Here is a 22,804-nt window from a genome sequence, read left to right as displayed (position 1 = left end):
GCTCTGAGGTATACATCTTGAGTTATGTAATGGAAAGAGACTTATAGATATGCATTTTTTATGGCGCATTATTGACACAAGCCTCGAGCCATACGGGCTCTGACCGTCAAATTCAATTTGTTTTGAAATCTACAGATTCTTTGATTTATGCCATTCAAATCTTTCAAATTTGAACATACAATCAAATCAAAATTAGAACTGATATACTATACTATATTTATTCTATTGGAACTTCTTCTCTACTCTTTTTTCTAATATGAACCTTATAAAATTGAGATTTTCTGAATGAATCAAAAATGTATCAAGTTTTCGATTGTAAACTTTTGAAAAAAAAAAAAGAATCGATGTGATTGTGGAAAAATATTTAAAAGAGAAACGATTATATGAATTAAAATTAAAAAAGTAAAACCATCAAACTGATTTTTATCTAATTGTTAATTGAGTTTTTATTGATAACATTTTATAAATTATCCATAGTTACGACGTTGATTTCTCAATCCTTTCAATTTGCATATTGTAGTATTTCAATATTAAGAGTTTACTTGTATTTTCCCTTCGATGAATTAGTTCCCATTTATAAAAGAACTTTCAAATCTATCTTTTGCAATAATTTAGTTTGATATTCATTGTTTATTATTCTTGTTATAAAAGGAATACCTACCTAGGTAAATACCCAGGTAGTCAGATCGAACGTAGAGCCTAATAATTAATGAATCATCAAAATGAACTAAAACCAAAAGCATTCATATGTTTCAAAATGATAAAATGTTAATTATCAAAAACTCGTTTATTTACCTCAAGAATTACAATAATGGAATATTTTATTCAAAGTTCAACTAAACTATTTTAGTATTGTTAAGATAGATTGAGATATTTTTATAACATTAGAATTGACTTAAATTTGTAATTATGAGATAAAACGTATAGCAATTAAACCTTTAATATTTTTATCGAAATATCATAACAATAATGAAATTCATCATTTTTAATTATAGGTTCAAAATAGATACCTATAAGAGTAATGAAGCTTATATCTGAAAACCTATAATTGAAAGATAAAATATAGGAAATAAGAAACAGTAGTCATTAGATTTCAATAGTGTTAAAAATAAAAAATAAATATTGGCACTATTTAAAATCTATAAACATTTTTGTAACAACAATGAATATTTTGATTCCAATTTCACAAGAGACATTTAATATGTTCTCAGCAAACATAGATTTATTTACAGATCTTGAATATGAACAATCTGATGTTCAAATTCTAATTTATTATTTTGATTATATTGATTTACAGACCTAATGACTTTAGAAATTACATTTAATCAATACTTTATCAAATACATGATAGTATATGATTATAAACCCTTTTCCAAGAAGTATTGTAACGAAAACTTGAATCTTCAATAATGTCTTTCTATTATAAAATTAGAGTTTATTTTTTATTTTTTTTTTTTTTTTCAGAAAACAGTCCAAAAGCGTTTATTTCAAAGAAACTCGATTTACAAGTTACAAAAATGAACTTATATCCTTTTTTTAATAGTGAATTATCTCATGTCTTCATTTAAATATCCATGTGTATTAAATTTGACTTTCAATTATTTGATGATACAATCTAACACGATAGGCGATTTTACTTCCATTTATATTATCTTAACTAAAAACAAAAAAAGACTTGCTAACATTCATGTAGTTTTTTTGTAGGCTTCAAAGCCTACACCTACACCAATACTACACAACTTTCAGAACGTTGAAAAATAAAGAGATGTTAATCACTCTTTTATTTCTAAATTCAAATTTTGAAACTTCGCAAAGATTTTACATTTTTGAAAGGAGAAATCCACACACCCATCTAAAACAAACAATGGTTTATAATTCTTAATAAATGTTAATAATTCTTAGGTAATAAATCTAATAAATTTAATAAATTCAAATAAATACCCCTCACTAACTAGTCTCTTGAGCTTCGAATAGAAACACCAAAAATGCAATTATGCCCAGAAAAAAACTATTATTTTGTATTTAAAAAAAAACGGAACTCAGAACTATTGAGATATCTAACCGGAAAGCAAATTTAAACTAGAATTTGAATCAAAATTTAAATCTATACTTTTCACTTAGCTTTCACTTTAGGATTGGATAGGAGGAGTATGAAAGATAATATTAAGCCCAAAAATGATTCATTTTATTAAACTCAAAGACCAAAGCTGTATAGATCTTAAATATTAAAATCTAAATCTATATTTATATAGTATAATATAATAAAGAAGGGTGAATACTCAACATCTGTATATAATGGCTTCTACACTCCTATTGTTCTTTTATTGAAATCTATAAAGCTAAGATTGAATTATCAATATATTTTTTTGGCAATCTATAAATTGTATAGATTCCTTTTCTTCGAATCACTATTTTCCTAGAGGTCTGATTATTTTCCCAATCTTTTTGATATTTTTATATAATACAAAATCAATCTTATTAATTAAGAGATGGGTAGTACATAATAGAAAAAAAGAAACACCGAAAAAAGAGTAAAAAGAAATCTGTTAAAAACAAAAGAGGAATTTTTAAAATTTTCAGGATTTATAATTTATAAACATGTTAGAATAGAGATTAGAGCTTATCTAAAACCTTTATTATTTAAATTGATATATATCTATCTTAAATAAAACAAAAGGATAATATAGATAATAATTATAGTCATGTATAGAGAATAATTGTAAAGTTATATACAATAAGTTCAAAATACTTTCTGAAGTAAATAATAGAATTACAATATTATTAAATCAGAGATTCAGATTTTTTTATTAAAGAATCCTTTTTTTCTTTTATAGTTTTTGAATCCTTTGATAAATAGTATATTATTTTAATTCCTTAGTTTAATATATAATATTAACCTCGTGTAGTAATATTTTATATATTAATCTTTCAAATATCAAAAACATAATTAGTATTATTTCAAATACTATTTTTGATATTTTTGTCTTTTTTTCTTATCATTAATAATATGATTTTGGATTTAATTTGATTTAAATTAAAAGTGAGTATTTTGATTTCAAAAATGTTAATTATTATGATTTTTAAAATTATGATATAAAAGGCTTAAATTGATTTGATTTAATTCAACTTTATATAATACTATTATAAACATAAAATCTAAATAATTTATGAATAAGTATATCTCGAATAATAATGGTCAGACATTTTTATATTACTAAAATTAAGAAATTTAAAAAAAATTGTATGATTATAAACTTTTCAAAATAGTTACTAACTTATATAATAATCTAAAATACCTTTTATAACTAAAAGCCTATTCATTAAAAAAAAAAACAGATGTTTTACATATCTTATCTATACTATAAAAATTAGAGCTATTAAAATGAAATAAATTAGAAAATAGGTATAGTAGCTGTAAGTAATTTATGAAATGATATTAAAAGAAATCTAATAAATTACCAAATCCAAGACTGTTAAACTTTTTATACCAAGTAATTATTCATTTACTGTCTTGTTACTTGTTTTAATTGTTTTTTAAGAGGGTTTTAATCAAATAATTAATATATTTCTGACTAGTTTAAAGACTTTAGACTTAATAATGTTATTCAAAAAGAAAAGAAAAGCTTTATTATACTGGTAGTAATAATAGTAATAGTAGTATTAGTATTGATTTATATCTGACAAGATTCCCCAAAGGATATTGAAATATATTAAACAGTAACACCCCCATATAGTAATATTTCATGTATTGATACATTAAATGTTAAAGTCACTAGCTAGGGTTTAATATATAGTATTTTAAATTGCTTTGTTTTTTTAAATATTAATATTCTCATCTCAATTTGAAGATGTTGATTTAATTTAAATTTATAAAAATGTTAATATTATAGTTTTAAGTTAAATATTGAAAATATATAATATATAATATATATTTATGTAAATATAGTGTCTCTTACTTTTAAAAATTAAAAATGTATGTGAATTGTTAGATCTAAATTATTTGATAAATAAACATATATATTGAATACTTAAAATTATTAAATAATTATTGAAATTTTGTACATTTTTCTCATAATTTCTAATACAACTTTTTGATATATTTAAAAAAACTATTTAACAAATTTTTAATAAATCTTTATTTTTACTTATTTTACTTATTTTTAATACTTTTGGTTCCTTTTTAACTCTTTAATATTATTTAAATATATTAATCTCAACATTTTTATTATTTTATTATTATTAAAGATTTTGTTAAACAGATAAGAAAATGAATACATTCTAAGATTTATATTATTATAATACAGATCTTAGATTCTAAAGATAAATATTATAGTTTCGAATATTATATATAAATTCTTATCTAAAACTCTAAACTCGAATTGTATAAGAGTAAAGAAATTTATCTTTGATCGTAAAATAACAATAATAAATTCTGAAAATTCATGTTCTAAAGATTTTACTTAATAGATAATAAGTGTAATCATCAAAAATTCGTTTCTCAAGGTACTTGATTATACATCTAACATGAATTCAAATGATTTCCCAATAAATAAAATTTCAATTAATCTTTTCAAATATTTCAATTGTTTATCAATCTTCCAAATTCAGAAAATCAATTCGAATCTACTCTTAATATATAGCGATACTTCTCATTTCGCTACAGAGTACGATCTGTATTATCTATGTTTTTGTCTGATAAAATTATGTTTATCCTATTAGTTAAGAATGTTAGTTCTGAAATCCGTGATATATAAGATTAATTCAAGGTAGAAATGAGTGTCTTTATTAGTAGTTATATTAATAAAACTACCTAGTCTGAAGCAATATAGAAATGGAGAGGAAAACAAAGAATGCACAAAGAAGCGGGTCAAGAAAATAACAGTATAAGAGTATTTCATATCCCAAAACCAAGCCCATCATTACACCATAAGTGAATTTCATCGCATTTCGATTACTGGCCAAGTAGAAAAAGGCTGTTCAACACCCTCCACCACCACCGCCACAACCACCACCCCCTCCCCCTCCCCCTCCACCGCAACCCCCGCCTCCTCCGCCTCCTGCACATCCGCCACCACTTCCTCCCACTGCACCACCTGCACAACCACCTCCACCACATCCACCACATCCACCAGCGCCGCCACATCCACCAGCTGCAACTGTACCTCCACAAGATCCAGCTGCACAAGCTCCGGCCATACCCGCACCAACAGGCATCACGCACGGGTCTCCGGCATAGTAAATCGGAGCACCGACGTACATCGGACTCATGTACGGTCCATACATCATATATGGATAGCCCCAAGCCGTGTAATAATAATCATCTCTGGGAGGGATAGTTCTTCCCTTCTGTTCAGCTCTTTGACGAGCTTTGTCATAAGCGTGATTCATTTCGGATTTATTTCTTCGGCTAAGTCTATCGAAAACCAAAGCACGGGTTTCGGACTCTTCGACGCGAACAGCGGAGTGCGCGCTGATGTGTGCGCTATTGTTGGGGTCACACTACAAGATTTGGTATCAGTATTGCCTATCAAGGATAAAATTCGAGAGAAGATGAGGTATCAATGCTACATATGGAGTTTATGAGTGGGTAATATTAAATGAAGTGTGTAATCAGAGAATTAAAGCAGGCAGTAACAGCAAAGAAATTAGTGAATTTCTTGTCAGTTTACTCACTTGTCTTGCTGCTCCGGATGTATAAAAAGTGTCCAGAACTTTTTCGTGTTTGGAGGTTCCGAACATACGGCTTGACGAATCAATGTGCTTGGAACGAATCGCTGGAAAATATTAGCATACACTGGATAAATAGGAGACAGACATTACCCTCGCAATACCAACAAGTGCATTCAGAATACACTTGCCTGTAGAGTCTCTCATAGGTCTTACTTGTCCATTCGAAGGCAGTAGAGAGAGCATCTTCTTCCATCTTATCATCATGATCTATGAATTTCAGGCATTTTGAGAACGTAAAATCGTAGTATTGTTTGGGCGATAGTTGATGAGTATGCCAAGCCAAATCAACGTCCAAGGTTGGAACACAAACCTCTTTTGGATGGAGACGCATGATATCTATGAATCTTTGATACTTTGTAAGTAATCGACCCATCGTTTCTCGAGCAGCCGGGGAATGAAGCCAGTCAAGATTGGCCATTTTATCGACAAAGACACTCTGACGAATCACAGCCCCTCCAAGTTCAAGCGCGAAGATTGAAGAATTTTGCCAATATCTCGACATCATCTTTCGAACAGAAAGGCACTCTCCTCGTAATAAGGTGCTCCTCCCATTGTTGATTTTCTTTAGGGCTGATTTGCTCTTGAATGTTTCCTCGATAAGATCCCTAACATCAGTCATAGCGGGCTTTGTGTCGGGGTTTCTATCAATTAATTCTAGCATTTTTACCTTAAGCCCAACAGTAATCATACGATTGGGGAATGAATTTTGGTGCCAGGAACCACCATGCTTTTTATCTGGGGCATCTGGAATGCCAGTACTAGGAGATAAAATTGTGCCCCCTAGAGGATAGTCTCTCATGATCAGATTTTCAACATCTCTCTTAAATTTGGCAACTCGCAAGAGATCATGATTGATTTGGCCATTGCATTTATGGCAAATGTGTGACAAATCTCGATCTCCATAACCCATACCATTCATCTCCATAATTCTATTGATATTAGCAACAAATTCTAAGAGGCTAGAACAAATTTCATACTCTTTCAGCGATGGCTTTTCATTTGCAGCGCATGTAGTCCACGGAATCTCCAACAACTGAGAACACCGTGGACAATTTAGTGTCTTTGCTGGATGATCATTGGCATTGCTCCAATGATGCCCTGTGGCATTCGTGAATCTTTCTTTGGCTGCGTCTGGTACTTGATAATTGAAGTTGGTATCAATGGCTGTGTTAACAGCATGCCAGGGCATGCCTGTTGCCCACAGATCTTTCAAACCGAAACGCATACAATCTTCTAGGTAGTTTCGAGGGTTGAGCATCAATGAATGCCATACCATGAGAACATCTTGTTTCAATATTAGGACATAATTTGCATGAGTGTAATCTTTGAAACATAAAACACACCTATGGGGGGCAACATTGACGTGCTCCAAGCCTTAGCTACACCCTTCTTCGGAAAATCGATAAAATCCGAGGGCATCGTCATGTCCTTTTGTTGCAACCTTGTGGCATACTCTTGCTCACACAATACCTTCAGCCACCAATCCTCAAACCTCTCCACTGCTCTCGCAATGTACAGAGACCATCTCTTTTCTCGCATCGCTACCGATGCTTTGTCACGGTTCTCGACAACTGGAAGTTCGCAACGCGCATCCCATAGACCAAATAGTCCATCGGCATAGCCGACATCTTCTTTGAGATTATGGAAAGTCTTCAATAATTTGAGGTGTGCAAGACACAGATCTTCATTTGGGAAAGCAGGAATATCTGATTGCGAGACATTGAGATTGGCAAAGGCCGCAGCCAGATCCGTTTCAGCGGGACCATCGGCAGCTGTGTAACCTGGCGGTGCTTCGTTTACTATGGTTGGGGAAGTTGGAGACGATTGTGAAGGGATGTGCTCGACATGAGCGGAAGGGACGTTTTTCTCGGGGGATTTTTCTCGGTCTCCCTTATGGAGTAATTTATTGAGAAAAGGCATAGTGTGATGGATGTGCCTCTACTTCATCGGAAGAAAGAAGTATTGCGTTTTAGAGGCGGACTTCTGGGACTTATAGCTTGATGATTGGTTGTGGTAATTGTGTGCAATGGAGTTGGTAAAGGAAAGATGGATGTAAGAAGGGGACAAGGAAATTAACCGACCATATATATGGTAGCTTAGTCAATCGCATTCACGAGATGAAAACTGTGCAAACGTAGGTAGTCAGTATGTAATGGAATGCAACGATGTTACGCCATAGCAGTGAGGCTGAGATGTGCTGTGCAGAGATGACAGGAAGAGAAGATCGCCCTGAGTATGACGCTAGAAGCCTTCCAGAAGGAAGGTGTAAGTGTCGCTCGCGCCTTAAAATTGATGTAGCGAAAGTCTGTCGTAAATTCAATCCCGATGACTGTCAGATGATGCTTGACGAAGGCTTGAAAAGTGCTTGAGAAATGCTTGATAAAGCTTCTCCTCCAACTGACCACCAACTGTGTTCCCTGGTATTCTGTTGCCTTGAGCAGCTTTGCATAAGTGGTGGGGGGGCAGTAAGTCAAAGTATTAGCCAAAGCACGTTAGAGAGACCAAGCCTCCGCATGAATCTCCAATCAAAGTTCCCTCCCCGAAAATACATCGTATGCAGACAGCAGAAGGATGGGAGGATGGCTTCAGCCGGCGTGCTTGCATCGGGCAGAGAGAGGATCACCGTGGAGGCTTAGCGTTGATCGTTCGATCATTCGGTCACTCTTCTCGAAGTTCGTTCCATTCTTTTGCGGGGCAGAATCCCATTCCGAAACATCTTACCGTCATGATCACGTGATAGATGACATAATCATCCAGAGCTCGGACCCTTTGCAACCCTTGCTCCCTTGTTTGGGTTCTGGCCAGTAATTTGTTCAAATTCCAAATCTACGTGGGTTCGATGAAATTCATCGGATGGAAGGAGGAGAAGGAGAGATATTTCAAAAGTAAATATACTCCTATTCTCCTCTTCTGCATCAACACCACGTTGCATATCTCTCCCATATTATTTCAGTCTCTACTGCTAGGTTATTTGTGTGCTGTGCTCAAATGCTGCCTTCTTTATGTTTTTAATATCGGTGCTGCGTTATGCACTCTTTCTCCTTGTGCCTCTCTCCTTGACCTTCACCTCTTATCTTTACTTATATCCTGCATTCCATGGTTGCGCTTTTCCTTCTCCTGAATACGATGCTTCAGAAGCATACGTCAATACACTTCGTCAGCACACGCTTCCAAATTTGTATGATGCCACAAAGGTAGCACCGTTCAGGCTCCTGGCTTTGGGGGATCCTCAACTCGAGGGTGAATCATCCATACGAGATATCGATTCTGTCAATTTGCCCAATTTGAAGAAATTCTTTGAAGACTCGGGGATATTCAGCGGCATGACACATAGCCCTCTACAGCGTGTGCGACACAGCCTCCATGATATCATAGATTTCTGGCTCGACGATCTTCCCAAGGCTTTCGAGGTTTACCGCAAACGATTTGACCACATTGGCAATGATTATTACTTAGGACATATCTACCGTGCAACGCACTGGTGGTTGGACCCTACACATGTTACGGTACTCGGGGATCTCGTAGGGAGTCAATGGATAGATGATGAAGAATTTGAGGAGCGTGGGCGAAGGTATTGGACTCGGGTATTTAAACATGGAGAACGAATTCCGGATGAGATTATGTCGCCGCCTGCTTTCGACTTTCAGAATGCTATAATGCTTGGAGATGATGCTGCGGCATGGAAGAAGAGGATTATAAACGTGGCAGGTAATCATGATGTTGGGTATGCTGGAGATATTTCAAAGGATCGAGTTGCTCGATTTGAGCGCGTCTTTGGGAAAGCGAACTACGAACTTCGGTTTCAGCTACCTTCCAACCATAATTCTTCTTCAGTTTCTATGTCAGATATCGAGACAGATGGGAGGGACATTCCTGAAATTAGGATTATGATCCTCAATGACATGAATCTCGATACCCCCGTATCGGATAAAGACCTCCAAGACGAGTCATATCAATTTCTTAATGACTTGATAAGTACTTCTCACGCCGTTGAGCGATCCGCACTCTTTACATTAGTCCTCACTCACATCCCATTGTACAAAGACGGAGGGATCTGTGTAGACGGACCCTTCTTTGACTTCTTCGATGGAGAATTCGAGAATGGAGTCAAGGAACAAAACCACCTCTCCCGCGATGCCTCCAAAGGTATGCTAGAAGGTGTTTTTGGCATGAGCGGTAATGCGCATGTAGACGGACAAGGCATGGGAAGACATGGTATTATTCTCACTGGTCACGATCATGAAGGTTGTGATATCTATCACTACATCAACCAAAGCTTACCCGAAGAGGACAGAGAGTGGAAGTGCGATAGATACCCAGAAGCCAAACATCTAGTAAATCAATCAGGTATACCCGGACTGCGTGAAGTTACTGTACGGAGCATGATGGGGGATTTCGCTGGAAATGCGGGGTTACTGAGTTTATGGTTCGACAAAGAAAGTTGGGAGTGGCAATTCGAATTTGCAAATTGTGGATTGGGTACTCAGCATATTTGGTGGTTTGTGCATATTTTGGATTTCATCACGGTGATTGTAAGCATAGTTTATGGAGTTTGGCTCGCGGTCTTTAAGGCTTGCTCAATTTTGGGCCTACATAAGAATGGGACGAAAAGCAGGAAAAAGGAGAAGAAAGTAACCTTCGATATAAAGCCAGATACTGGTATTGATTCAGAGAAGTCAAGGGGCGGAGCTGACAGCGATAATAGAGAAGTTAAGGGAGAAGCCAACAGAAGTCGCAAATGAGAAGTAGACGAGTCAGGATCTCTTTTAATAATACCCCGGGAAGATAGATTAATTTGGATAGATTGTATTATCATATTTTATTTTCAAAGCGGAAGTCTCGCTCTACATGAATTCACCTTGTTTATTTTGAAAGGTTTCTGCATTAGAGTCTTGTTACTAGCATTTTATTGTCGAAACATATATTGTCCTACATATTTATTCGCCCTGAGAGACTAATATCTCCTCGCTTGACAGATGTAATTTACATCGGTATTATCCCTTTAATTCTTTCTTGATACTTTCATCGAATGAAGGCTGATGTCGTATTTATTCACGCCGAATAGATCCGTCTACTACAAAGGCTTAGGGATAGGACCTGCATGGAATTTCAAATCTCTGGGCTACTTTTGTATGGCCAAAAAAGTGATTTGGTGGTTTGTGTTCATCTGATACCTCGGATATTTGGAAATGGACGATTTTTTCCAGGGGTTCTTCAAACCCTTTTGTGTGGGTATAGATCAAGGGATTGTCCTGAGCTGGCAACTTCTAAAACAACCATGATAACACGAGGTAAACGTACGCTAAGTCTTATAGACCATATCTGCGGCTCAATCGTTCTGTCTTTTACTAGATTTCTTTTTCGACACAATGTCAAGATATAACAGTTGGATTGTAATGATACCAGAACAGGACCAGTGAAATATATATTTGCACCGAAGAGCTACTTTTCGATACCTATGCGTCAACCTCGAGGCGAAAATTTGGGTAAAGTTATGTCGCCGTCCCTCTTCCAGAAAGGCGCTGAGTGGTCGAACGTGGAAGTTTCAATGTGCTATGTAAGTATTCGAGAAGCATCGTCACTTGACAGGTCTTGGTGGGTATTGAAAAGGGTCAGTCCACATGTAGGTTTATAGATTCCCGCGTAAGAGACTATGCTGAGAAGGAGGTGTAACCTATCTTGACTTCAAGCGTGGTCATTGCAACAACCAAACCAGAACGAAGGGATCTAAGCACATTTGAGATGATTCAGAAGGCAAATCAAACCCTGTCAAATATCAAGTACCAGCTAACTGATTGAATCTTCATGGCCTAATGGAACCAAAATGATTGATGTCTCGACCGGCTATTCCAACCATGATCCAGCATCAAAAGTCACGAATGGATCGTTTCTCCCCCCCAAGAAATCATGGACAATGATAATCACACTTCTATAGTTCTATATAACACATGCTATGCACCAAACCTGAGCATACTGGCACCTCAATCCATACAACTGTTAATAGCTCGCTTCATACCTTTTCTGTACCATCATTCGTACCTGACTGGGGCCTTTGTTTCGAGATTTGATGTCAGCTTGTTCTCTTCCAACTCATGTTGTCTCGAAAGGACTACAACACTGCGAGAGTCTCGACCTTACTAACCCATGTGAACACAGGAAAAATGGACAAGCAATATAAACAATAATTAGAATGGTAGATACATAAGAGACATAGGTAACTGCGAAGATGTGAAAGAGGGGACGAGGTATAACTGGAAGGTAGAATGATTTACAATGCCGGTGGTTGCAGTTGGGAACAGGACGAAAGAGGGATTATCAAGGTCACCCAATTCCGTGTTTGTGAATCCTTTGGCACAGAGTAACAGGGCGAGATACTTTGCATCACTTACTGTGTATGTTTCGACGAGGTGTGAAGTTTTGACCCTGAGCAAAGACAAGATAACTCTAGAACGTATTCAAAGCTTTGAATCGCAATGCCTAGATTGATACGGTAGAAAAGTCCAGCAGTAGATGCATACAGCACAGTTGAATATAAAATTTGTACTTCACGTTGAAGCCATGCAGTGAACAACAATCATTTTCAACTTCTTCGGTCTTGAGAAATCTCACCTTCATTCATATGCTACTTGACTGCATCTTTCCTCCAAACACACACCATAAGACTTCAAGTTTCACGCCAGAACAATTCGAATTTTCTACACTTTGAACACATTGTCAGGATGCAAAACAATCAAGGAACGATAGGTCTACCTTATGAAAGTATTTACGATGAGATTCTAGCCAAAGCGACAAGCTCACAGCACGGCTACACGGATGAAGAAGTCAATAACGTCTTGAAAGAGATGCAGGAAAGATACCACAAAAGATATCCCGGCGAAAGATACGATCTATATTTCCATGATATCGCATTCCCCAATCAACCCTGGTTGGCCGAAAGTTGGGCGTGGATACATTTATGTATGTAGCGTTTTGGGCTCATCATTTACCTTGATACTGATCAAGCTATAGTCCCTGGAGAACCTCGACCTTGGCGCTTGTCAAACCACACAGAAGAAGAGTCAGGATACTACGAGGCGCTAAATAGACATGCGGTGTGCTTATATCGAGCCACGAGCACAGCAACACAAGTTGCCCACCGTGTTGGAGATTCCGCTTCTGTATTAGCTCAGCAGTGGGATACCGAGCCGGTTGTCAAAGATGGATCTGAAATGGATGCCGAACCGACACTGGGTGCAAATGATGATATTCCAAGAAAACGTTCCATGCCAAATAATGAGGAAGCACGAAAAAAGGTCAAGACGAAGAAGGACATGTAGATTGTAGCGAGCGCGTTGAGTCTGAAGGCGAGGAGGAATATTGATACGATCAATCGTTCGCAACTCTTGCAAGAATTCTAGAGCAACGAAGGACTCGGGTTCTGGCACGACATGTCTATTCTCCAAAATCGTAAGATGATAACGTTGGCGAATGTGGAGGAAGTCGGCACCACGGCGGTGACCATAAGAGAACAGAGCTTTCCGACATTGCTAAATGAGACCTGTAGTGTCAGTCATATCAGACGTGGCAATGCATTGGTTGAATCATTCGGCCTCGGCGGTATGATGCGATTGAGTGTACGTAAGAGACTGTGGAAGAGAGGTGTCGAGAAAGTTTAACCTGGCTGCTCTGGTAGGCAAGGCGAGGGCTTTCTCGAGGCTATGTATCGATCTCAAGACTCGAGTTCTTTTTCAAATGCAGCGCTGGCCTAGCTGAATATTTAACTCTCTTTCTAACAATTTTTAGTTGAACTATGCAAATGAATATGTACCTGGAAGAGCTACATGATTCGACGTCCAATATTCCATTGGAGGCCAAAGAGAATGTCTAAAGCCAGTGACCTGATTCATTGTGGATTTAGTCAACCTGGGAATGCACGATATCATTGGTTGTCGAATATACGAGAACTAGTGATGCATGTGTGCAGTCATTCCTGCAGTCTAGACTCAAGTTATCTATGTTTCTCCAATAGTGTCAGTACACCTTCACATGCCAAAAGTTGCGAGCGCAGTTGGTCCAAGTTGACTTCCGCCATGCGTCAGACGGATCCTTTCAACGAGCGATACGAAGCTCGGCTGCAATTGGTGTGTGATGTGCATACAGTATTGAAACACAATACCAAGGGGGGGTGTATCATAGCCAGCCAGATCTAGCTGGCGCTGATGTCTATCGTATGATACAAATAGGCAGGGCAGGGCAGGGCAGGGCATGGCAGGGCATGGCATTTAACACGGAGGAGAAATCGCCAATGGATTAGAATCCTTGGGTCTTGACGGTGATCTGCGTAGGGTTTGGATTTCACGTTAGGTCTAACACATCAAAGGCCTCGCAGATGTGCTCCAATCGAGCAGAGAGATGGAAGTTTGATGCAGAAGAATCCAAGGTATCTTGAAAGGGATTTTGATATACGATATGTGATATGTGGCCAAGGGGGTTTCGTCATTGACATCTGGTATCTGATATAGTTATGGTACAAGGGCATTCATACGAAAGGAAACCGATTGAGGCACTCAAGATCATCCCATACATGTGCCGTATCGGTGAGCAGAAAAGATGGGTAACTTTTAGCGGGCGATAAGAGATAAGACATGCTTCTGCTTCTGCTTGTGCTTCTGCTTCTCTCTTCTCTTTCACATGGCTGCACTGCGAACAGAAAGGCCAGAGATTACATAACGCGTACGGATGGAAGATAATTGCACTTTCACATGCTCCTTGGCATTGCATCTACACAAGTTTCATCCACACGGGCCACACGGGCCACACACCATTCATCATTCATCATTCCACCCACTATCGCGTTCTGACTTTCTATCGCTCAATCCAATCCATTCCATTCCATTTCAGTCAGATCCAACCCGGGCCAATCCAATCCAGCTCCATCCAGTCCAATCCACTGGACAACATCTTCTGCACCATCATCCACCCTCCCCCCCCAGAAAGAAACAAAGAAAAGAAGAAAAAACTCTATCATATGCCAATCCCAATAGCTTATTTAGCCCCTGGGCTGAATGTATCCAATCAGTCCTCCAATGGACCGGCTTAGAACCCGTTTGCAATCAGATCAGGGAATGTGTTGAGCACATGCAAATTCACATATCTCGTCTTCTTATTATATTATCAACCTCTCCTGGAAAAGCCCAGACTCGTGGCGCATTAAACTTTACCCATAGTTCTTGCTCTTCCATCACTTATTAACCTTAGACACCACACACCTTTCATTGCCCAAGAATTTACTCTCAATTTTCTGACCACCATCTCTCCCCCTTCTCACTCGCAGCTTCATACTAGTCACATTTCCTCCCAGGAACGAATTGTCAGATACCAAGCAGCTAGTATGTATACTCCTGAATGTCATTGCCGTCTTCTGCAAGGCACGACCGTAAAGCTCTGATCCACAACGAGCTATATCATGATGGCATGGAGTGCAGGACCCAGCTAACATTGTGCCCATCAATAGTCACATATAATACCACGACTCTCTTACACGTCTAAGACAGGATGGCACCTCAAATAAACGGCGAGACTCCCTCATCCGTCTTCCTTGACGTGAGTTATCCTACCAAATCATGATGTGATCTCATGCCATGATACTGACGTTTGTGAAATCTAGCATCTCACATCCTATCCTCTCATCCACGACTCCATCTCTACCTTCAAGTCCAACCCATATGGTCAAAGATCCATCGATTTGACCGCAACCTCTTACGAGAAGTTCGGCAAACCATTCATTCCATACCTCCAAAAACCCTACCAATATGTCTCTCCATACGTCGCGAAAGCCGACGAGCTTGGCGACTCTACTCTATCCACCATTGAATCGAAATTTCCTGCCGTCAAGAAACCTACAGGCGAACTCTATAGTGATGGAAAATACTTTGTGTTCTACCCGATAACAAAAAGCAATGAGGGAAAGGAATATGTATTGGGAAAATACAATAGCGAGGTCAAGAAGACGGAAGATCAAGGTTATTTCGGCTACGGAAAGGCAGTCGTCAGCACAGGATTGATCGTATCAAGTGAGGCCTTTCAATGGCTGAGCCAGTTCCTATCAGCCAAGAAGGCAGAGGCCAAGGAGACAACGAACGAGAAGATAAACAACTAGGAAACATAGAAGGATGAGAATAGGAAGTAATGAGACGCGATTGCCATTGGAATGGTAAATAAGGCGAAGCCATTTTTTCTCTAAAAAAAGAGATGGATCGGAATGTGGGAAATGATTGATGGAATGAGGGGAGATGAAGCTACATAGGCGTCGTATATTAATAAGGTCACGTTCTGGATTCTCCACCTACAAACTAAAAATAACCTTGCTTTTTATTTGAATGAGATTGAGGATATAGTCCGTATATATTTCTCTCCAAGGAATAGCGAGAACGACGGTTACACACTGTGCTCCCAAGTGAACGCATTGCTTACACTATACACAAATTTATTCCATTCTACTTCGCTCGCTGTGAGGCCGACCACAACGTGCAAAATCCGATGCCGTGATACGTTTACCTGCCGAGTGATGAGACGTTGTAGTCCTTGATATTCGAGCTTGGTACATCTCGGTTGAACGACAGCATCGATCTGCCGGGAATGGTCGATCCCAAGACATATGGTATGGATAGATGTCTTACTTTACCAATCTCAACTTCTCGACCATTCGAGTTGTTGAATGATCGAATTGTCGATGGCTAAGTCATAACTCCTGAGCATATTATCACCGCTCTGCCCTCCATTGCTCATTCGGAGTTTACGTGATGAAGTAAGCAGGCAACGCTTCCCAGTCTGCATGTCGGATTTTAAGGTTGGAACTGCTTACATTGATCTGATAAATCATGCGGGTCTAGCACCATCTCCGGAGTCCAGGAGATGATACTATTGGCTCTCCTGGTTGCTAATGAGGGGCAATCACGGGCCGTGGGTCTCATTGAGCCTATTTGATAGAGCTTCTAACCAATTTATCGGATGTGGGTGCCAAGAATGGATAAGAGTTTCACGACACTTCCAACAGTTTGGTTGATTGACGTCTACGATGTGCGCTTTGGGATGGATTTGAATTCTGTGCAGCTTGGTTTATTGAATCAGGAGCCCAACTTGTTGGTTTTGCTACAGGTGGTCTTTATCGCCGAAACTTGGGCACGTCATGTTCTACATGTTGGTTTGTACAAGTGAATCAGTAGAGTACTTTCGTGAGGGGGAGGTGTATAAAGAGGAGTGAATGTCTTCGAGATGGGGAGATCCTCATACTCACATCACATCATCTACATTGCAACCACATCTTGACTCTTCTCACACAAGAACAAACAACTTACCAACACCTCTATCCAAACTTATCAGAATCCAACTTCAATCTACCATACACAACAACATGTCTTCTCAAACTCAACAACCAAAGGTTCTCTTCGTCCTTACCTCCCATGATAAGATGGGTAACACTGGAAAGCCTACTGGCTGGTATCTTGTTCGTCCCCCTTCACCTTTTCACAAAATACCGTCTGCCTCCATATCTCTTTCTCTCTCTACAACTACACAGCTAACATTTCTCCTCCTTTCTAGCCCGAGTTTGCTCACCCATATGACATTCTCTCTCCTCATGCCCAAATAACTGTCGCCTCTGTCAGTGGTGGTGCTGCTCCTTTGGACCCCGCATCTGTTGAAGCTTCCAAAGATGATGTCTCTGTCAACTTCCTGAAGAATGAAGAATCCTTATGGAAGAACACTGCACCTCTTTCAGACTTCGTAGGCAAAGCCTCGGAATTTGATGCTATTTTCTATGCTGGTGGTCATGGTCGTCAGTATTCCCCCGCTCTTTACTCTATCATACATGAAATGACGTCACAAAATATGAAGACAATTTACTAAAAATTACATAGCAATGTGGGATCTTGCACACAACGAAACATCACACAAAATCATTTCTGAATTCCACGCCAAGGATCGCATTATTGCAGCTGTTTGTCACGGCCCTGCTGCCCTTGCATATGCTAAACTTCCTTCCGGCAAATATTTGCTTGAAAACGCCCCTGTAACTGGATTCTCAAATACCGAGGAGGAAGCATACGTAGGTCTTGCAAACATGCCCTTTGAGCTAGAAACAGCTTTAGGTGAAGCTAGCAATGGCAAATTTGAGAAGGCTTCAGATGACTGGGCTGCACACATAACTGTGGCAAATGGAGGAAAGATTATCACAGGACAGAATCCGGCGAGTGCTAGCGGGGTAGGAGAGGCTATTTTGGCGCAGTTGAAGAAAGAGGGCAAGACTGCTTAAAGTTATAATTGTGGCAGGCCGTTGATTGTGTTGATGGGAAAGCTGAAGGGCGAAATGGAATTTGAGACTCATAGCGAGCTAATGGGAAAGGACTGTAAGATTATTTAGACAAATACGAGGTTTTCACACATATACTCACGTGTTATTCTATTCCCGTGAAACAATCACATACATTTGTTTATGGCGAAGATAGTATGTACTTTAAACAGTCTCGGGCCACTGACCCCTTTGTCCACATGGTGATCTCAAACATAAGCGATAAGCAATAGGCTATATCTTCAGTTACTCACTTCGGTATAATCATGGCCATACGGGGAATAAAGTTATTTAGCCCACTGTCATAGATGTCTATCTTCTAAAAAGCAGAATCGGCGAATCGTGGGGTTTGGCTCGTGAATTTGGCCTACTGAATGAATTCACAAAGCAGGTAGTAGGAGTTTTAGATTTCTTCGTCGCCCTCCTCGAACTGCTATAATCCATTCGGGATCACTTCAAATGAGTACATGAAAGAATGATAACAATTGGGATCTATTTTTTTACGAGTTATCATCACATGCATTCCTGACTTATGAATTCTGTATCCCTCGTGGAAATCTTGATGTACGAGAAACATCCACGACGAGCTGAGTAATTGTTTGGCTTGCTTTTGAGTTCTGAAGGAGTTTGTTCCAAGGCTATCTGCCTATAGATGATCTCATATTCGCCTATTTTTTGTCATCTACTGCAGTGTGTAATTTCAGTAGGTTAGTTCGCCATTGAAACTAGAGCGATTAGATTTATCGACATTGGTCTTGCTACATGGGTCTGACGACCTGGTGTGCACACCAGTCTAGCATCATGCATCTTTAATACTTTCACGAGCAACAGACCACATGATAAAGAGAGCTATTTCGACGTCTAGCAGAGCACTAAAGCTTTTATCAACACTAAATTCACACTTTCGGATGAGTTCATTGCGAGCACCCGCGGGAGATGTAGTCGCGCCGTTACAGTGAAATGTAATGATACAGAAGTGCTCAAAACAGCGAGTCATACAAGACTAGCAGAGCGGGTGCTGGAAAGGGAGTGTTAATATCAGTCAGACACTACGTCGCAGAAGCGCTGCGGATGAATTTTTACCTTGGCCCTATTCGACATAGTTCACTCAACACAAGATCTCTATTAGAGAATTTTTCTTTTTTGCAAAAGAAGTCTCTCATAAAGATCTTTAGCTCATACAAGGTCCAGGGACATCGTTCAAGAATACCCTGTCGCGTTGCGTCTGCTCCGCAGGGGAAGGAAGGCTGATACAATTTTGTGTCATAGTGAAAGCTTGAGCGAGTGAAAACAAGTGATTTAGAATGAAATTGATGTCTTGTGGGTAGGAGTATAGTATTGAGATAGGGCGAAATTGAAGTAGAGATTGAAGGCAACAACGACTAGTACATGCCGTTTGACGGATAAGCGTGTATTGCCAGTGATTCTGCAATAACAAAAATGGCGAATTAAATAAAAAAACAATGATTCACTGAGAACGTAAATCCCCGATCGATAACATAGTCGACCATTGATGTCTAGCTGAAGTTTTCAAAATAGAGGATTCCGATTCACCTATTGCTTGCTGATGATTAGAGTGACTCCACATGAAATATTCATTACTCTGCAGTAAAATATAACCCACCCTGATCTGGCCCTTATAGCATTGCTTCTTACGTATACAGATATCAGGGGCGAAAGAACTGAGAATCATATTTCACACACTTGAAAATCCCGGTTGAAATCCAACGCTTTGAGCACAACACAAGATTGATTACTCATTCACTAATGCTCCTCTTTCATCAACCATACTTCTTCTTCTAACCAACAGATTCGCATCCACTCAGCATTGAACTATCTTCTCTTCCCACGGAGCTCAAGTTCAATATGATAACATGGGTCTGGATCTTCATATTGAACCCAAGATCAAGTTGACACCGTCATATCGGAATGTTTCCAATCATGAGGAATGCGTTTTAGACCTTCCAATATAATAAAGGAGTTGGGAAGATACTTTTTAGTGCTATATCACTGCATATAGTTATGTAGTCTCAAAATGAGACAGGAAGCGACGCGAGAGACAGCAAAGATCAAAAGAAAAAGAAACAAATAGCGACAGACTTTCGCTGTGGTTCAACAACACCTGCTCGAGACTTCAAAACTACAGATACATGATTTTTCTCGCTACCTGATAGATAGCTCATCACAATTTGTGCAGTGTCATATTCGAGAGAAGTACGTGTGTGGATGTCGGAATCGCGTCTGTAGTATGGACCTCCAGGGAAGTAGTCTAGCCAAATTCAATTCGCCTTAGCGCAGATACCAAGCACTTTTTCTACCAACTATATTCGCGGAAGCTTGTGAGTAAATTTGGGGGGTTTGTACATCAATACACCTATCCACTGACTTTCAAGCTCTCGACCTCGCTTGCGCAGCAAATATAAAAAATAACTCCCACCTTCTAATAAATTGTTACAAAACAATTACGATTCCCGAGCAGAACTACATCAGGAGATCAGGTGGAATGAATCATTTGATTGGAATTTTGAGATCTCCAATGCTTCAAACACTTCTGCATTGGAGTATATGGCACATTTGAATATGAGCAATGAAAATTGCCCCAGTAACTCTCATCTTCAGGAAAGAGACGAAAATATACAAGAAAAGATGGCATTAAGAACCGTGTAATCACAGTGACGGTGGAAAGTTCCTAAAATCTAGATCAGGGCAACAGTCAGAGTATATCGCCGTCATTTTCACGTTTAGCTTTTCTCCGTGGGTTTCTTCTGACTTTTTAACAAAAATGAGGAAACGATCCCTCTTCTTCCTTCAATCATGGTCATTCGTGGTTTGCAGAATACGAATTCATGTGCTGTTTTCGTACAAGAAGCTTATATGAGTAGATTTTTTTTTTTCATTACTGAAGTATTTCAATGGGTAGTATTAGATATTGCATAGTGATCTGTATGTTTGATTACTCACAGAAGAAATACAGACACAGACACAGGGATGTGGAATGTCGAGTGACAATCCAGACAACACCGACAGCGTCTCTTTTAGCTCTATTTGAACATTAACCACAGACAGTTCCAGGAGTGAATGCCGCTTACCAGTTATGCATCCTGATTCAATAGTCCCATACATGTCCCCTGCACTCTTTCAGCGCAGCATGTAAATGCTATCCTTCTCATGTCAATACTACCAAATTACCAAACCGAAGGAGAGGGAGCGCAAAGGAGTGAGTTAAATGAAGACACTGCCTAATAGAATGCTGAGGTACTACTTATGGATATAGATAGCATGCTCTATGGCGATCCACTTCGCGATATCTTCACACGATCCGTATGCTCTTGACTCATCTGAGCGATAACGAAAATCATAAGCGAGGGGGTAACAGTAAAAGTAGGATATAACGAGAAGGGTGAATATAACGACAATGATACAAGATGTCTGCAGTGGAAACAAACAGTGTTTTTATTATTCGATTTAGAAATTCAAGCGATAGAAATGTTTCCGTGAGTCTTGTATACTACACATTGAACTTTTCGGATGTAGAAACATCAATTGTTTTGATAGATCAAGGAGCAGTTAGGGTTGGATATGGATATGGTGATGGTATTTATATATTTATTCCTCCAGATTTGAAAGCACATGGCTAATCTGCTCCACTGAAGCCCGCAGTTGATTTAAGGCATGAATACCCCCAAGCTCAAAGCTACAAGAGTTGGCGTGAAGGCCCTAGGATAATTCACCGCATCAGACGTCGATCTATTTGAGGCAAGAGCAGTCCGGGGAGGAGAATCCAATATGGCTTATTATTCTCGTACCATTCAAAAGCCTACTTACAATGAAAAGTGTTGATTATTGAAACGGGGGAGGAGGAAATAGATGCCAACTTAAGCTATCCTCCACAACGCCAAAAGTGAATGCTACGCACCACCTGCACATTCGCATTCCTTTTCATTGCTTTTCGAGAAGCTCCCTTTCATTATAAAGTACCCCCCATCGATCACAAATAGAAAGAAAACAATTCATGAGCGCAACACCACGTCCTGAATGCGTTCGTATTTGCAAGTGAAAAAGAGGATAGAGAATGTTTTGATTCGAGGTGAATGCCGTTCCTCCCATACCCATCGCGAATTTTGATACACCTGCAAACTTCCCATTTGCTGAAGACAAAAATGAAAACGAGAGTCATTAAATCAAAAATGACCATATGCATCTTCGACAACAGTCAAAACGTAAACAACTTACTAATCTCTAGTCAACCATTCTCGTTCCATAGAAACCCATTCCAGTTGTACATACTCCGCACAGAGAATTAACGACAGATTCTGATCCCAAGATAATCAAGCCAAAGTCTCACTAGAAACGTGCAAAAGCTCTCAATTACCTTAACAATGTTGTAACTCGTGAACAGCTTCTTTCTCTGGCACGAAATGGCGGATGATCCTAGGTCTTTCATATTTTGCAATTGTTCCGCCACCAGAGAGTGAATCGAGTGCAAACCCCTGAGTACTTCATCGCAAGGCGACGGTAAACACCCAAGGCGACCAAAGAGAAACCAAAGAAGCAAGCGGAACACAACTCGATAAATCTTCATCACTCCATCCTCGATCCTATCCGCATACTGCGATAGGAAAATACCATCAGCACGACATAAATTTATCCATTTCGCTCACTAAGCTCCAGGCAAGTGCATATCCTCCGCAAAAATTTACCACAGACAAATGTAGCACACACACACACACTCTCTCTCTCCCCCAA

General features: G+C 38.9%; 5 protein-coding genes across 6 annotated transcripts; 4 read left to right on the top strand and 1 right to left on the bottom strand.

Moving 5' to 3' along the window:
• Nucleotides 1-4,757: 4,757 nt before the first annotated feature.
• Nucleotides 4,758-8,399, bottom strand: BCIN_05g07230 (hypothetical protein). 2 transcript variants are annotated; one of them, XM_024693187.1, is made up of 6 exons: nucleotides 7,812-8,399; nucleotides 7,074-7,719; nucleotides 6,708-7,014; nucleotides 5,821-6,659; nucleotides 5,674-5,774; nucleotides 4,758-5,499 (listed from the first exon to the last, which is right to left on the bottom strand). In XM_024693187.1, exons 2-6 carry the CDS (start codon nucleotides 7,648-7,650, stop codon nucleotides 4,978-4,980), a joined length of 2,346 nt encoding a protein of 781 aa, XP_024548972.1. In that variant the 5' UTR covers nucleotides 7,651-7,719; nucleotides 7,812-8,399; the 3' UTR covers nucleotides 4,758-4,977. The 2 variants fall into 2 exon arrangements, with proteins under 2 accessions (XP_024548972.1, XP_024548971.1); XM_024693186.1 differs by having other exon boundaries at nucleotides 7,074-8,399.
• Nucleotides 8,400-8,529: 130 nt separating this feature from the next.
• On the top strand, nucleotides 8,530-10,705 carry Bcted1. Its single transcript, XM_001545105.2, has one exon. The coding sequence runs from the start codon at nucleotides 8,733-8,735 to the stop codon at nucleotides 10,470-10,472; it is 1,740 nt and encodes a 579-aa protein (XP_001545155.2). The 5' UTR covers nucleotides 8,530-8,732; the 3' UTR covers nucleotides 10,473-10,705.
• A 1,685-nt stretch (nucleotides 10,706-12,390) lies between these two features.
• On the top strand, nucleotides 12,391-13,131 carry BCIN_05g07210 (hypothetical protein). Its single transcript, XM_001545088.2, has 2 exons — nucleotides 12,391-12,687; nucleotides 12,739-13,131. Exons 1-2 carry the CDS (start codon nucleotides 12,450-12,452, stop codon nucleotides 13,044-13,046), a joined length of 546 nt encoding a protein of 181 aa, XP_001545138.2. The 5' UTR covers nucleotides 12,391-12,449; the 3' UTR covers nucleotides 13,047-13,131.
• Nucleotides 13,132-14,402: 1,271 nt separating this feature from the next.
• BCIN_05g07200 (hypothetical protein) lies at nucleotides 14,403-16,203 on the top strand. The gene is made up of 3 exons (XM_024693185.1): nucleotides 14,403-15,098; nucleotides 15,224-15,312; nucleotides 15,377-16,203. Exons 2-3 carry the CDS (start codon nucleotides 15,265-15,267, stop codon nucleotides 15,866-15,868), a joined length of 540 nt encoding a protein of 179 aa, XP_024548970.1. The 5' UTR covers nucleotides 14,403-15,098; nucleotides 15,224-15,264; the 3' UTR covers nucleotides 15,869-16,203.
• A 520-nt stretch (nucleotides 16,204-16,723) lies between these two features.
• Nucleotides 16,724-18,241, top strand: BCIN_05g07190 (hypothetical protein). The gene is made up of 3 exons (XM_024693184.1): nucleotides 16,724-17,215; nucleotides 17,311-17,545; nucleotides 17,628-18,241. The coding sequence occupies exons 1-3, from the start codon at nucleotides 17,123-17,125 to the stop codon at nucleotides 18,020-18,022; spliced, it is 723 nt and encodes a 240-aa protein (XP_024548969.1). The 5' UTR covers nucleotides 16,724-17,122; the 3' UTR covers nucleotides 18,023-18,241.
• Nucleotides 18,242-22,804: the final 4,563 nt, after the last annotated feature.

This window comes from Botrytis cinerea, chromosome 5 (assembly GCF_000143535.2).
Source record: "Botrytis cinerea B05.10 chromosome 5, complete sequence".
Taxonomy (NCBI): Eukaryota; Fungi; Ascomycota; class Leotiomycetes; order Helotiales; family Sclerotiniaceae; genus Botrytis; species Botrytis cinerea.
This window is presented reverse-complemented; position numbering and strand designations above follow the sequence as displayed.